Below are 12,077 nucleotides of genomic sequence, written 5' to 3'. Positions count from 1 at the left end.
GAGCCTCCACACCCCATGTCCCACCTGCCTGTCCCCCTAAGCACCCTGGTACCCACAGGAGGAAGCATCCCGAGGGGCAGCCTCCCCGATGGCTCCAGGGAGGGGTCTCTGTCCCCTCTGTGCCAATGCCAGCACATGTCAGGGTGTGGGACAGAGAGATGGAAACCTTCCAGGTCCCCAAGGCTTGGGCCCAGCTGTGTGGACCTTGCTTTGAGTCTGGGCACAAGTCTCCTCTGAGCATCACCTCCACGAAGCTCAGAGAGCTCCAGCATTGGGGTGGAAAATGGCACCGTGTCCTTTGAGAAGGGGCTGGCAAAAGTCTGGGAGAGTAAGCAGGAGACTTCTCCATTACAGCTCAGTGCAGCTTAGACCCTGGGTAGCTTTTTCCTTGGAGAAATGGCCATGCCTGGGGGCTGCTGTGTGGAGAGAGGGGTGGGCATGGTCCAGCCCCATGGTGCTGGCTGAGGCACCAGCAGGGTTTGCTCACCCCTGGGCATGGAAGCTCGGCCCAGTTACCCAACTTGTTTGTGCAGGTTGGGGCTGGAAGTCTCTGGCAAACAGCAGGGTGAGATTCCCAACATCTTCCACATCCAGAGCAGGGCAGGTACTCCTGAGGCACCTTCTCCTGGAGCAGAAATATCCCAGTTTAGTCCTGCAGAGTGTTGACCCTGGAATGCCTGTGTGTTTCCCAGCATTGGGTGCCACCTTTTTAGGGTGTTACTGGGGTGTTTTTTTGTGTCCCCCCTCCAACCTGTCTCACTCCCCTGGTGAGGACCCCCCTGGCTTCACACCCAGCCCACCAAGGACAGGACCCAGATGTGTGAGGGTTTTGGGGATGGTCCCCAGGCTACTGCTTTGCTGGGTCTGGGGGTGAGGACCCCCAGAAGGTGATGCTGAGATGTCCCTGGCTCTGCAGTAGGTGGTGTCCTTGTCACTGGCTGCCCAACTCTGCCAGGAGCCTTCCCCTCCTCAGGAGAGAGGTTCTTGTGCTTTATGAACATAAAGTGCCTTTAAAGAAGGCACAAAATCAGTGGGATAAGGAGCACCCTGGAAATGTCACCTTTTGCCTTCGGGAGTTTCCTTAGGGAGTGTCAGTAAACCTCCAGAACACCACATTTGTCCCAGAAACCTCAGGTCCTCCAGGGCACCTCCTGCCAGCAGCCTTCTCGAGGGCTTCCCATCAATCTGCTCCTGAACACAGCTGCCACAGACACTGCTGATTCTCTGTGACCACCAGCCCTGGCAGGAGTCAAAGCCCAGTTTTCTTGGCAGACCTTCGTGCCTCAGTTTCCCTTCTGCTCATCAAGCTTTGGGCAGCAGTGCCAGAGCATCCTTGGCAGGGGCAACTCCCTCTTGATCGGGGCTGATCCCAGGTGTAACCCCAGTGGAGGGGCCACATTTTGGGCACGTCCAGGCCTAAACCCCCCCTTGTTCTCCTCCCCAGACACCTCAATACAGAACATGCACTTGATGACCGAAGCACGGCCCAGTGTCGAGTCCAGATGCAAGTGGTACAGCAGCTGGAAATACAGGTGGGTACCACCCCAGCCCCCAAGGAGATGGGTTTCAAAAGCCATCTCCTTTCCAAACCCATGTGCCATGCCTTGGCTGCTCTCTGCTGGAGGGGTTTAGTGAGTTTGGGGACCATGGTGAGACAACCAGCCCCCCTGAGGGCTTTTTCCAGCATCCATCCCCCCAGGAGTGCTGGTCTTGTGCCACATCCTGGTGGGGATCAAGATCTGTGGGACTCTCGAACTGGTTTCCTCTCTCATACCAGCATCTCTGCACAATTAGGGTGAGGTTGAAGGAAGGGACAAGCCATCCCTCCTGCCCAAAGTGTCCCTGTGGATACAAAAGATGCCACAGGTCCCGAAGGCACCTGCTGCCTGGGCAGGAGGAACATGAGCTGTGTCCCAGCCCGGGTGCCCAGCCATGTCACCACAGTCAGAGCCACAGAGCTTTTGGGTTCTCTGGAAACCAGGCCACTTCTTTTGGTGGCTGAGCGTGGTCTTTGGAGCCCAACTATTTTTGGAAAGCCAGTTCTTTAAATAGTGCCTTTCCCAGCATCTCCAACTCCCCGGCGTCTTGTTGTGTAATTTGGTTAACAGAAAGGGGAGGAGGGAAAGCGGGAGGAAAACTGAGAGTTTTCATCTTGGGACTTGAAAGGGGTGGAGGAGGAAAGTGGGATGGGGCAGGGGGTTGCTCACCAAGCCCCCTTCCACTCCCCGTGGTGTGGTGGTGTTTGGCTGCTCAGTTGCAGCAGGAGCTCGAAGCGATTTGTCCCCATCCTGTGTAGGGTGATGGTGTCAGCACAGGGATTGCCAGCTCTGGGGACAACTGGCCACCACGTGCAGCAGCCTTAGGACCCTCCACACAGAGTGACAATATCAGGGAAGGTTGGGGAGGCACAGAAAACCCCTTTCCCCCCCAGCTGGAGAGGCTGCAGGGCCGCCCAGGCGAAGCCGCGGGATCGCATCCTGCTCCCGGGCCCTCGCTAAAGGGAGAGGTTGAAAGCAATTACTGGGGCTTAAAGAGGAGAGGGAAATGGGAAAAGAAAAAAGAAAAAAGCTGAAGGGCAAGCAGAAAAGTGCGTGTGCAGAGAAGAGAACCTGCCACCGGAGCTACCAATTATAAAGTTTTCAGTACGGAGCCCCCGCTGTGCCAGCGGAGAGCGTCTGCATCACGAGGGGAGACCTGTCAGCTCTAATGAGCACCACGACAGCAGAAAGCATCCGAGCTGCTCCAAACTTGCAGCAAACTCCACTCCAGCTCCTGTCTTTAACTCCTTCCTGTCTCGAGTCCTGACTCCAGTGCCTGCCCGGGGAGGGGGCTTGGCTGGGGGGGGTGCAGCCGGCACCATGCGGGGACACGGGCGAGCCCCAAGCTTGAGGGGTCGTGGTGGAAAGGGAAGGTGATGGGAAGAGAGTGGGTGTCAGATTCCATCACCTCCGCCTGCCTCAAAATCTCTCCTGATGCCACAGTGAATATTTCACCTTCTCCGCTCGCCAGGGAGTAAACAGGAGGGAGCACACAATTAGAGCAATGTTACACAGCCAGGTGGATGGGTGGATGGAGGGACAGAGGGATGGGTGGATGGACAGGGAGCTGCTGGCGAGCAGGAGACGGTGAGAGGCTAGAAGAGGTCCTGCTGGGGCTCTCTGGAGGGGTCAGGCAGGAGGTGGCACCTCTGTGGTGACTGCTGGCACTGCCTGACTGCTCCCTTCTGCTTCTTGCTTCCTGCAGCTGGCAAAGGAGAGTGAGCGACTCCAAGCAATGATGGCCCATCTTCACATGAGACCCTCAGAGCCAAAGCCTTTCAGCCAACCTGTAAGCCTGCATCCCCCTCCTGCCCTCGTGCATCCCTTTCCTCCCCTTTCCTCTTGCTGCTGGCTGCCAACCCCTCCCTAGGTCACCACAGCCCTGCTCGTGGTCACCACAGCCCTGCCCATGGTCACCACGGTCCTGCACAGCCCATCTGGGTGAGGTCCTTGGGATGGGCACATCCTGACCCTGCTCCTGCACACACAGCCTGGTCCCTTGTGCTGCTGTAAGGCAGCAAGAGCAAAATGCCCCCTGTCCTGATGTGCTGTGCTGCTCCACTGGCTGGGATGGGTGACGAGTGCATCCCATCCTGGTGGATCTCCCCCAGTTCCATCCCATCCCTTGGTTCCCACGATTCCATCCTCTCTGGTGCTTGCATCTCCACCCTGTGGCTGCATCCCCATCCCATGCTTGCATCCCATCCCTGCTGAGCCCAGCAAGTCCCTCCTCATGAAACCCTTCACCACCTGCTTTGCAGCATGAGCTGACTCAGCCCCCCCTGACCCCCCCAGCACGCTGGGACCTCTCCCAACCCTTTCTCAACCTCTCCATGCAGCTGAACCTGGTCTCCAGTGCCACCCTCTCCAAGAGCACTTCCGACACGTTCCCTGATGGCTTACCTCATCCCCCCACCTCTGCCACGGCCCCCATCACCCCCCTGAGGCAGGGCCCCTCCGTCATCAGCTCTTCCACTTTACACAACGTGGGGCCCATCCGCAGGAGAAACTCGGAGAAGTTCTGCACCCCGATCTCTTCAGGTGAGCTCCGGGATGGGGCTTCAGCACCTTCCACTGCACGGTCCCCGATTGATTCCTTCACACACACACACACCCCCTCACACCCCCTGCCCCTCTTGGTTTTTGTCCCCTCTCCAGAACTTGCACAGAATCATGAGTTTTACAAAAACGCCGACGTGCGGCCGCCCTTCACGTACGCCTCGCTCATCCGGCAGGTGAGTGGCTCCCTGCACCTCAGGGATCAGCTCTGCACCCTGGAACACCTTGGGAAAAAGCCCCTCTAGTCCTAGGGGAGCCCCTCTGCCTGCTGAACCCCCCCAGCTGCTGCCCTTGCTGTCTTAGTGTCAAAGCCCAGCGAGGTGTGGTGAGTGATGCTCTTGTCCCCTCTCTGGTTTCCCAGGCCATCCTGGAGACCCCTGACAGGCAGCTAACGTTGAATGAGATCTATAACTGGTTCACACGGATGTTTGCCTACTTCAGGAGGAACACGGCCACCTGGAAGGTGAGAACAGCCCTGCTCAGCACCCCGGGACTCACCCCACCCCACCCATCATCACCCCATCCCACCTTGGGGGGCTCACCCCATCCCACGGGGTCTGCTGCTCCAGCTTATCCAGGCACCTGTGGTAAAGGACCAGTTGGTGGCCCAGCTCAGAGATGACGTGGGAAATTATTTGGGGGAAAAATCCCTCATTTTTCCCTTCCAAAATGCATCCCAGGTCTCTGGGCACATGCTGCCCGTGCAGTAGGCTGCAGCAAAGGGCCTTCTGCAGAGCTGGGGCTGGAGCAGAGCTGGGAGGAGGGCAGAGAAAAAAAATGAGACACTCGAGATAGCAAATGGGGTTAAGGAGAACTTGGGGGCAGATGAACCAGGCTGTGGGGCCTGGAGGTGTGGGTGCTGGTCTGTGAGGATGGATACCACTCCATCTCGGGGGTCAGGAGACCACCCTGAGACCCTGAGTGGGTGGCTGTGCCCCTCAGCTCCCCACCACATCCCCCAAATCCTGGGGGAAAGTTTCTGTGTCTGGCCCTGGGCTGATGCTCACAAATTTGGGGGCTGTGCCTTGGGGCATCACCTGGGTGCTGGGGCTGCTCCTGCCTTGGGAGGGTAAATCACCAAATCTGAGAGAGGCAAGGAAACCCATCTCAAAGGAGAGGTGAGGTTGGGAGAAGGAGCAGTTATTGGCCTGTCTGGAAAGGAATTATTTATTGTTTTCTGTTGGATGTATTTAGTAAGAGTCAGTGTCATCCCAATGGGGGTAACAAGCAGCAAAGTGGCCAAAGGAGACTGAAAAAAAAAAATTAGCAGAAGGGAGGTGCAAGCAAGACGGAGCATTTTGAAAGGGTTAAGGGAGGAATTGGTTATTTTGGAGCCCCCGTGTGTTCCTGCTGCAGATCTGAGCTGCCCGCAGTGGGCTCTGCCTCTCCGCAGCAAGCTTTGGGTGAAGAACCGGGGATTTTTGGCTCCCGAGTGCAGCGGGTGCCCCCTGGCCATTGGGAGCATCCCCAGGGTGCTGAACGGGAGGATTGGCCTTGGGAAGGAGCAGGACAGGAGCAGGCAGGGTTTCCTGAGCCATTTTTGGTGCTGGCAGTGGCCCTGTGACAGTCTGGAGTCCCCCTCATGGTACGAGGCTGGCACTGCAAGCGGCGGGAGCAGCGCTGGGATCCGTGGTTTGGAAAACAGGGATGGGCACAACTGTCCCAAACCAGGGCCATGGGGACACCCCCGGGATTGGGGGGATGGTGGGAAATGATGGGGAGCACTGGGACAGAGAGTCCCGGGCAGCCAGCACTGCTCCAAGGATGCTGTCGTGCGTGGAACCGTCTGGGGCAGCTCTTTACCCACTCCGTGCCTCAGTTTCCCCCTCTGTGGATTAATGGCAGGTGAAACTGCCTTTTTCCTTCCCTTTCCTAGGTGAAAGGAGCAAATATTTTGGGTTTGGTTTGGTTTTTCTTTTTCTTCGTGGCTCCCCCACACCCTGTGTTACCCAGAGCTGATGTCTCAGAGGGGCATCCCCCAACCCTTCTGCTTCCCTTTTTTCTGCTCTTTTTTTTTTTTTTTTTTTTTTTTCCAGCTCTACCATCAAAAAAAGGGGATTAAAAACAGCCAAGGGGAGGATAGCTCCCTTCACAACTTTCAGTGTCCAAGGCCAGGGCGATAGGCAGGAAAAAATAATGTATTTCCTCTCTTTGGAAAAATCACATTTTCTGCTGCAGCTTCTCCCTCGTCTCCTCTTGTAGCTTCCCCTGGCTTGCTGGGGCCAAGGTGGGTGCCCTGGCCCCACAGCATGGCAGAGCTGTGGTGTGGGGGTCCACGGGGAGACCCCCAGCAGGGGAAGCAGGGCTGGGGGTGTAAAGCAAACATCATTAGAGAAGGCAAAGATGAGAAGCAAACAGAGCAGCCAGGTCTGGCACTGAACAAATACTGGGTCAAAATACAAGAAACCTACATCAGGATGAGGTGGGGGGACACCCCCTGGCACTGGGTGGGAGGATTCCTTTGTTTTGGGGGGGTGGGTTTTGCTTGGCACCTCCTCAGTGTCCCAGCCCCAGCATCTTGTTTGTCACCCCCCACCAGGAATAGGGCATCCCAAGCTCTGGTGATGCTGAATCACCTCCTCCCAGTGCCAGGATTTATTTTATCTGCTCTTTTCCCTTTGGGAACACATCCCCACCAGTGTCTGGAAGTGGGAGGGGTGTCACCGGGTTTGGGGGGGCCTGGGGGGGTGGGGAGGGGGAGGGGGGACATAGTGGCTGCATCTCCACGTGCAGGAAAGGTTTCGGCTCTGCCACGCTTCTCGCCTTTAATCAGGGCTTTGTTTGGATGAGGAGTCCCCTGCACACACAGGAAGGAGGAAGGGGAGTGTGGGGCAGGATCCGGCCCCTACCAGGGGAGGAAGTCCTGTGTTTGCTGGCCAGGGGACAGGAGTTCAAGGGCAGCAGCAGCCCCAGCCCCAAACAGACCCCAGCCCCCCAGGTGCAGGCAGGGCAATGGTGTAAGGACAGAGCCAGGGTCAGGGGCTCATCCTGCTCCATCACTGGCCCAGGAGCACAGCTGTGTCTGGCATTCCCCTTGGATTTTCCAGGATGTCTGTGTGGTGTTGGGGACCTTCCTTCCTGGGTGCTAAGGACAAGGGACACCTCAGCCCCCAGGGCAGGGAATGTCCCAGCGGGAGAACATCCCCTTGGGAGCTGGGTCAGCTGCTGAGCAGCAGGTTCCTGGTGTGCCCTGAGGGAGCCCAGATCTTCCCCCCCCCAGATCACATCAGACAGAACCCACTGTGCCCAAACCTCCAGGGTTTCCTCTTTAGGATGTTCCTGCCAAACAGCAAGAGGAGCCTGAGCTCCTGTCCCTGCTGCTGCCCACCCTGTGTCCCACCTCTCACCAGGGCAGCAGTGGGGATGATGGCACAGCTGGGGGACACTGGGGTGGCCAGAGAAGGAAGGGAGGGAGGGAGGGAGGGAGGGAGGGAGGGAGGGAGGGAGGGAGGGAGGGAGGGAGAAAGAGGGAGGCAGGGATGGATGGATGGATGGATGGATGGATGGATGGATGGATGGATGGATGGATGGATGGAGGGATGGAGGGATGGAGGGATGGAGGGATGGAAGGAGAGATGGAGGGAGGGATGGAGGGAGGGATGGAGGGAGGGATGGATGGATGGATGGATGGATGGATGGATGGATGGATGGATGGATGGATGGAGGAACAGAGGGAGGGATGGATGGATGGATGGATGGAGGGATGGATGGAGGGATGGATGGATGGAGGGATGGATGGAGGGATGGAGGGATGGAAGGAGAGATGGAGGGATGGAAGGAGAGATGGAGGGATGGAAGGAGAGATGGAGAGAGGGAGGGATGGAGGGTGGGATGGATGGATGGATGGATGGATGGATGGATGGATGGATGGATGGATGGATGGAGGAACAGAGGGAGGGATGGATGAGGAGGGAAGGAGCCCAGCTTTGTTTGCTTTTATCCTTAAATTAAAAAGCAAAAGGGGGGACAGTGCGGTGTGATGAGTTTCTGGGAACTCTGCCACTTTACAGCACAGGGGGGGCTCAGTCCTTGTGTCTCCTTTTCCCTTGTTGTGTTGGCCAGCTCCTTTGTTTATACAGCCCCCGTTCGACCTTTTAAATTGCTGTTAATGTTTTAGCGTAACGAATTAGTCTCTCATCACGAATCAGGACTCGAAATAAAAAAAAATATATATATAAAAAAAAAAAACCCTCCGAGGCCAACTTCCTGAAATTGGGGTCATTCTCATTTGCAAGGCAGAGAATCTGAGAACCTTAATGCAAGGAAATTTATTCAAAGGCAGAGCCCCAGCGTGATTAGGCCCTTTGTAATTATAGCTCGGAGAGATTCCACTCCAGCCTCCTGCCTCCCTCATGGATTAGCAAGTGAGTCGGAAAAATACACAGGATTTAATTAGAGGCAAATTAAAATTGGTAATGAAATAGGGGCAGTAGCAAATGGCAGGGAGTTGGAAGGGGAAAGGAGAGCTGGTATCTCTCGGGGCTGCGCTGTCTGCCTACGTGTGTGTCTCTTTATTTTACATTTAGAAATGTAAAGATGGTCGATGTAAAGAAGAAAGGGAGGGAAAAGACCAAAAAGAGGGAGGGTAGGGGAAAGAAAAAGAAAGGAAAAGATTAGCTGGCTTCACTGAGCATCACCAAGCGAGCTGCAGCAGAGATGGTGGCTCTGCTCCTGGGTCCTTGCTGGGGTGGCTTGTCCCTTGTCCCACGCTGTCCCCATCTTCCTGGGTGTTCAGCCAAGGTCCCCATAATGGGGTCGTGTCCCACGTGTGGCTCAGCTCCTAAAGCTTCCCTGTGCTGATGGAGTGAGTGTTTGCAGCATCCCTGGGGGGGTTTGGGGAGCGTTTGGCTCTCAGCAAGCCAAGGGGAGCTGGGACAGCCCAGAGCCGTGGGGACCTGCAGCGACCGGGTGAGGAGGAGGAGGATGGGGAAGAAGAGGAGGGGTCTGGGGGGTGGGTGAGGGCTGTGGGTGAGTTCCCCTGCCCTCTCTGCCTGCAGAATGCTGTCCGCCACAACCTGAGCCTGCACAAGTGCTTCGTGCGTGTGGAGAACGTCAAAGGAGCCGTCTGGACCGTCGACGAGCATGAGTACCAAAAGAGAAGGCCACCAAAGATGACAGGGTGGGTCCTTGGCTCCTGTGGGATGCAGCTCTGCCCCCTCCCAGAATCCCCATCCCCAGGCTGGGAGCACTCATTCTGCTTTCTCTCTCTTTTTCTGCAGGAGTCCAACTTTAGTCAAAAACATGATTTCGGGGCTCGGTTATGGAGCACTTAATGCAAGTTACCAGGTAAGGACCTGGCAGGGATTGAATGGTTTAGGAAGTATAGAATGGTTTGGGTTGGAAGGGACCTTCAAGATCATCCAGTTCCAACCCTCCTGCATGAGCAGGGACACCTCCCACCAGCCCAGGTTGCTCCAAGCCCCATCCAGCCTTCAGCACTGGCAGGGATGGGGCAGCCACAAGCTCGTTGGGGAGCACTGAACCATCACCACTTCCCAGTCCTGTTTTCTGTCTTGGCCTCTCGTGTCTTGAGCTGCTGTTTTCTGCTGCAGGCTGCGTTGGCAGAGAGCAGCTTCCCACTGCTCAACAGCCCCACCATGATCAACACCAGCTCAGCCAGTGGCATGCTGCACGTGGGCCACGACGACGTGAGCAGCACCGTGGAGCAGGTCAACAGCAACGGCAGCAACAGCCCCCGCCTGTCCCCACAGCAGTACAGGTCAGCCTGGCCAGGGGCTCTGGGGGGACAAGGGATGGTGCTGGGGGGTGTTACTGGGGTGCTGGAGGGATGGTGGCACACGGGGAGCTGCTCGTCTCCTCCTGTGGTTTCTGCCCTCTGGGTGAGAGGCAGCGCGGGGATGGAGGGGTTTGGGGTGAGCTTTGGGATGCTGTCACCAGTGGGACCATCTCCCCGAGGCTGAAGGCTTTTTCCCCCTCTGCTCCTCACAGCCATCCAGTGCACGTGAAGGAGGAACCAGCTGAGGCAGAAGATGACAGCAGACCTGTCTCACTGATGGCCACCACCAACCAGAATGTGACGATTCCCGACGACAGGGACCTGGAGGAGGAGCTGCCAGTGGAAGACTTGTCCTAAGGACCCCTTCCTCCTCCCCAACCAGGGGAAAACCCTTCCCACCCTCCCGGCCAGAGACCGAGTGATGGCTCCCACCTCCCCAAGGTGACCTTCGGCGTTAACCCCCTTTTTTAAAGGCACTTCCACAAGGGTTTCCTTGGGGCGCTGCCGGCGCATCCCTCATGCTCCCCACTGCCCCCCAGTGACCGACCCGCCCTGGCTGCAGGGGACATCCTGCCATACAAGAAGCAAAAATCCCAAGAGCTGGACTTTTTTTTTTTTTTTTTCCTTTGGTTAGTGACTGGTGAACGAGGATGGTAGGTTGTTCCTGTCCGAAATGGTCTCTCTTTCCTTCTTTGGGCACGGGGACGTCACCTCCCTCCCCTCTTCTCCTGCTCTGCTGCCCGGCGCTGCTTGAGCCTCTGCCAGGGAGGGAAGGTGATGGGCAGGAACCTGCCGTGGTCTCTCCGTCCCCCAGTGGGTTTTGCACTAGGAGGGACCATGGACCCCACCCCCACGCTGCCTCCACCCATCTTTGGGGGAAGAAACAGCAGAAACAGGCGAGTCCCCTGCCGTGGTCTGGATGTTGGGCACACGTCGTCTCACAGCTGGGGAAAGGACACGGATCAGCACGTCGATGGGACTCCATCCCCTTTGCCTTGTCACCCCCGGGTGGGCCACCTTCCCCAAGCCCCCCAGTCCCTGCTGGTGACGGGGCTGGTGGCACCCAGCAGTGATGATGGTCCCCAGGCCCCTGGCAGTGCCAGCCAGCGGGGTCACGGCTCCCTGCATCCTTCTCAACATCAGCTGCAGCGGGTGCCACCTCTGCCACCCCATGTGGAGGTGGCTGCTGGCCTGACTTCGACTTCAGGGAAAGGCTCCCGGTCCCCTGCCTGCCTGGGTCCTCCTCCAAAGCTGGGGAGGGGTCTCTGAGGAGGGGCAGTGGCACCAGGAGGCAGCAGATCCCACCCCGGTGCTGATCCCTGCTGCCACCCCGGGCTCCTGCTTCCATCTCTTCTTCTTTGTTATCCTTTTGTGTGTGTTCAGATGGGAAGATACCAAAAGATTTTTAGATGCAGAAGGTCCGTAGTTCAGGTGAACAGATGGTGTTGATGCCAAAAAAAAAAAAAAAAAAAAAAAAAAGAAAAAATAATAATAATAATGAGAAGAACACAACCAAACAGCCCTCTTCTCCCTGCTCTTTCTTTCTGTGGTGGTGATGTGGGTACCCAGCTCCAGGCTCCCCCGTGTCAGCATTGGGGACCAGCACCTTTCCTGGAAACCAACACCTTTTCCAGGAACCAGCACCTTTCCCAGCCCAGCCAGGCTGGTGCTGGCTGTCCAGGCACCCAGTGGGGTCCTGGGGGACTTGCTGGGATGGACTGGGAGCTGCTCTCCTTTTTGAGCCTGGCTCTTGGCTCTCCCAAAGTGTCCCTGTCTCTCCCTGGTACCCTGGGATGAGGTGGTGGGGGCTGCCCCAGTGAGTTCGGGGGGGGGGGGGAGGCAGGGGGTCGGGGAGGGAGGGTGCTTGTTTGTCCCCATGTGATGTCCCCAAGGGGTTTTCCATCCTGTGGCACGAGTCCCCAGAGCCTCAGGGTCACCCCAGTGACCTTCCACTGCCCTTTGCATCCTCAGTACCTGGATGCCTGCAGGGATGGGGGGGCCCTGGCTCCCCCCCTGCATCCATCCAGCCCCTCGGGGCAGGATGCACAGCCCGGAGGAGGGGGGGGAGGCTTTTAACGGGGATCATCAGCATCCTCCCCCCTTCCCTCCTCCGGGTGGTGCTGCAGAGGGACCCTTTTCCCTCCCTAAAATCCCAGAAAATCCTGGAGCCGGCGGGGCAGCCCCTCACTAGGTGTCACCACTCGCTCCCTCTTCGCTGCTTCTCTCTCCAGCGCTGCAACCGG

General features: G+C 57.4%; 1 protein-coding gene across 3 annotated transcripts in view; it reads left to right on the top strand.

Annotated features, from left to right (window-relative positions):
• FOXP4 (forkhead box P4) overlaps positions 1 to 11,341 on the top strand; it is a 62,831-nt gene extending 51,490 nt beyond the window's left edge. For all 3 annotated transcript variants that reach the window (XM_071768218.1, XM_071768220.1, XM_071768221.1), the window contains 9 exons: positions 1,445 to 1,532; positions 3,244 to 3,327; positions 3,878 to 4,079; positions 4,197 to 4,273; positions 4,459 to 4,560; positions 9,095 to 9,216; positions 9,317 to 9,383; positions 9,650 to 9,816; positions 10,047 to 11,341. In XM_071768218.1, the coding sequence (XP_071624319.1) occupies positions 1,445 to 1,532; positions 3,244 to 3,327; positions 3,878 to 4,079; positions 4,197 to 4,273; positions 4,459 to 4,560; positions 9,095 to 9,216; positions 9,317 to 9,383; positions 9,650 to 9,816; positions 10,047 to 10,191 (1,054 nt within the window). In that variant the 3' untranslated portion in view covers positions 10,192 to 11,341. The remainder of the gene's footprint in view (positions 1 to 1,444; positions 1,533 to 3,243; positions 3,328 to 3,877; positions 4,080 to 4,196; positions 4,274 to 4,458; positions 4,561 to 9,094; positions 9,217 to 9,316; positions 9,384 to 9,649; positions 9,817 to 10,046) is intronic.
• The last annotated feature ends 736 nt before the right edge of the window (positions 11,342 to 12,077 follow it).

Source organism: Heliangelus exortis, chromosome 25 (assembly GCF_036169615.1).
Source record: "Heliangelus exortis chromosome 25, bHelExo1.hap1, whole genome shotgun sequence".
Lineage (NCBI taxonomy): Eukaryota > Metazoa > Chordata > Aves > Apodiformes > Trochilidae > Heliangelus > Heliangelus exortis.
Note: the sequence above shows the minus strand (reverse complement) of the source record. Positions and strands in the feature narration are given on the sequence as shown.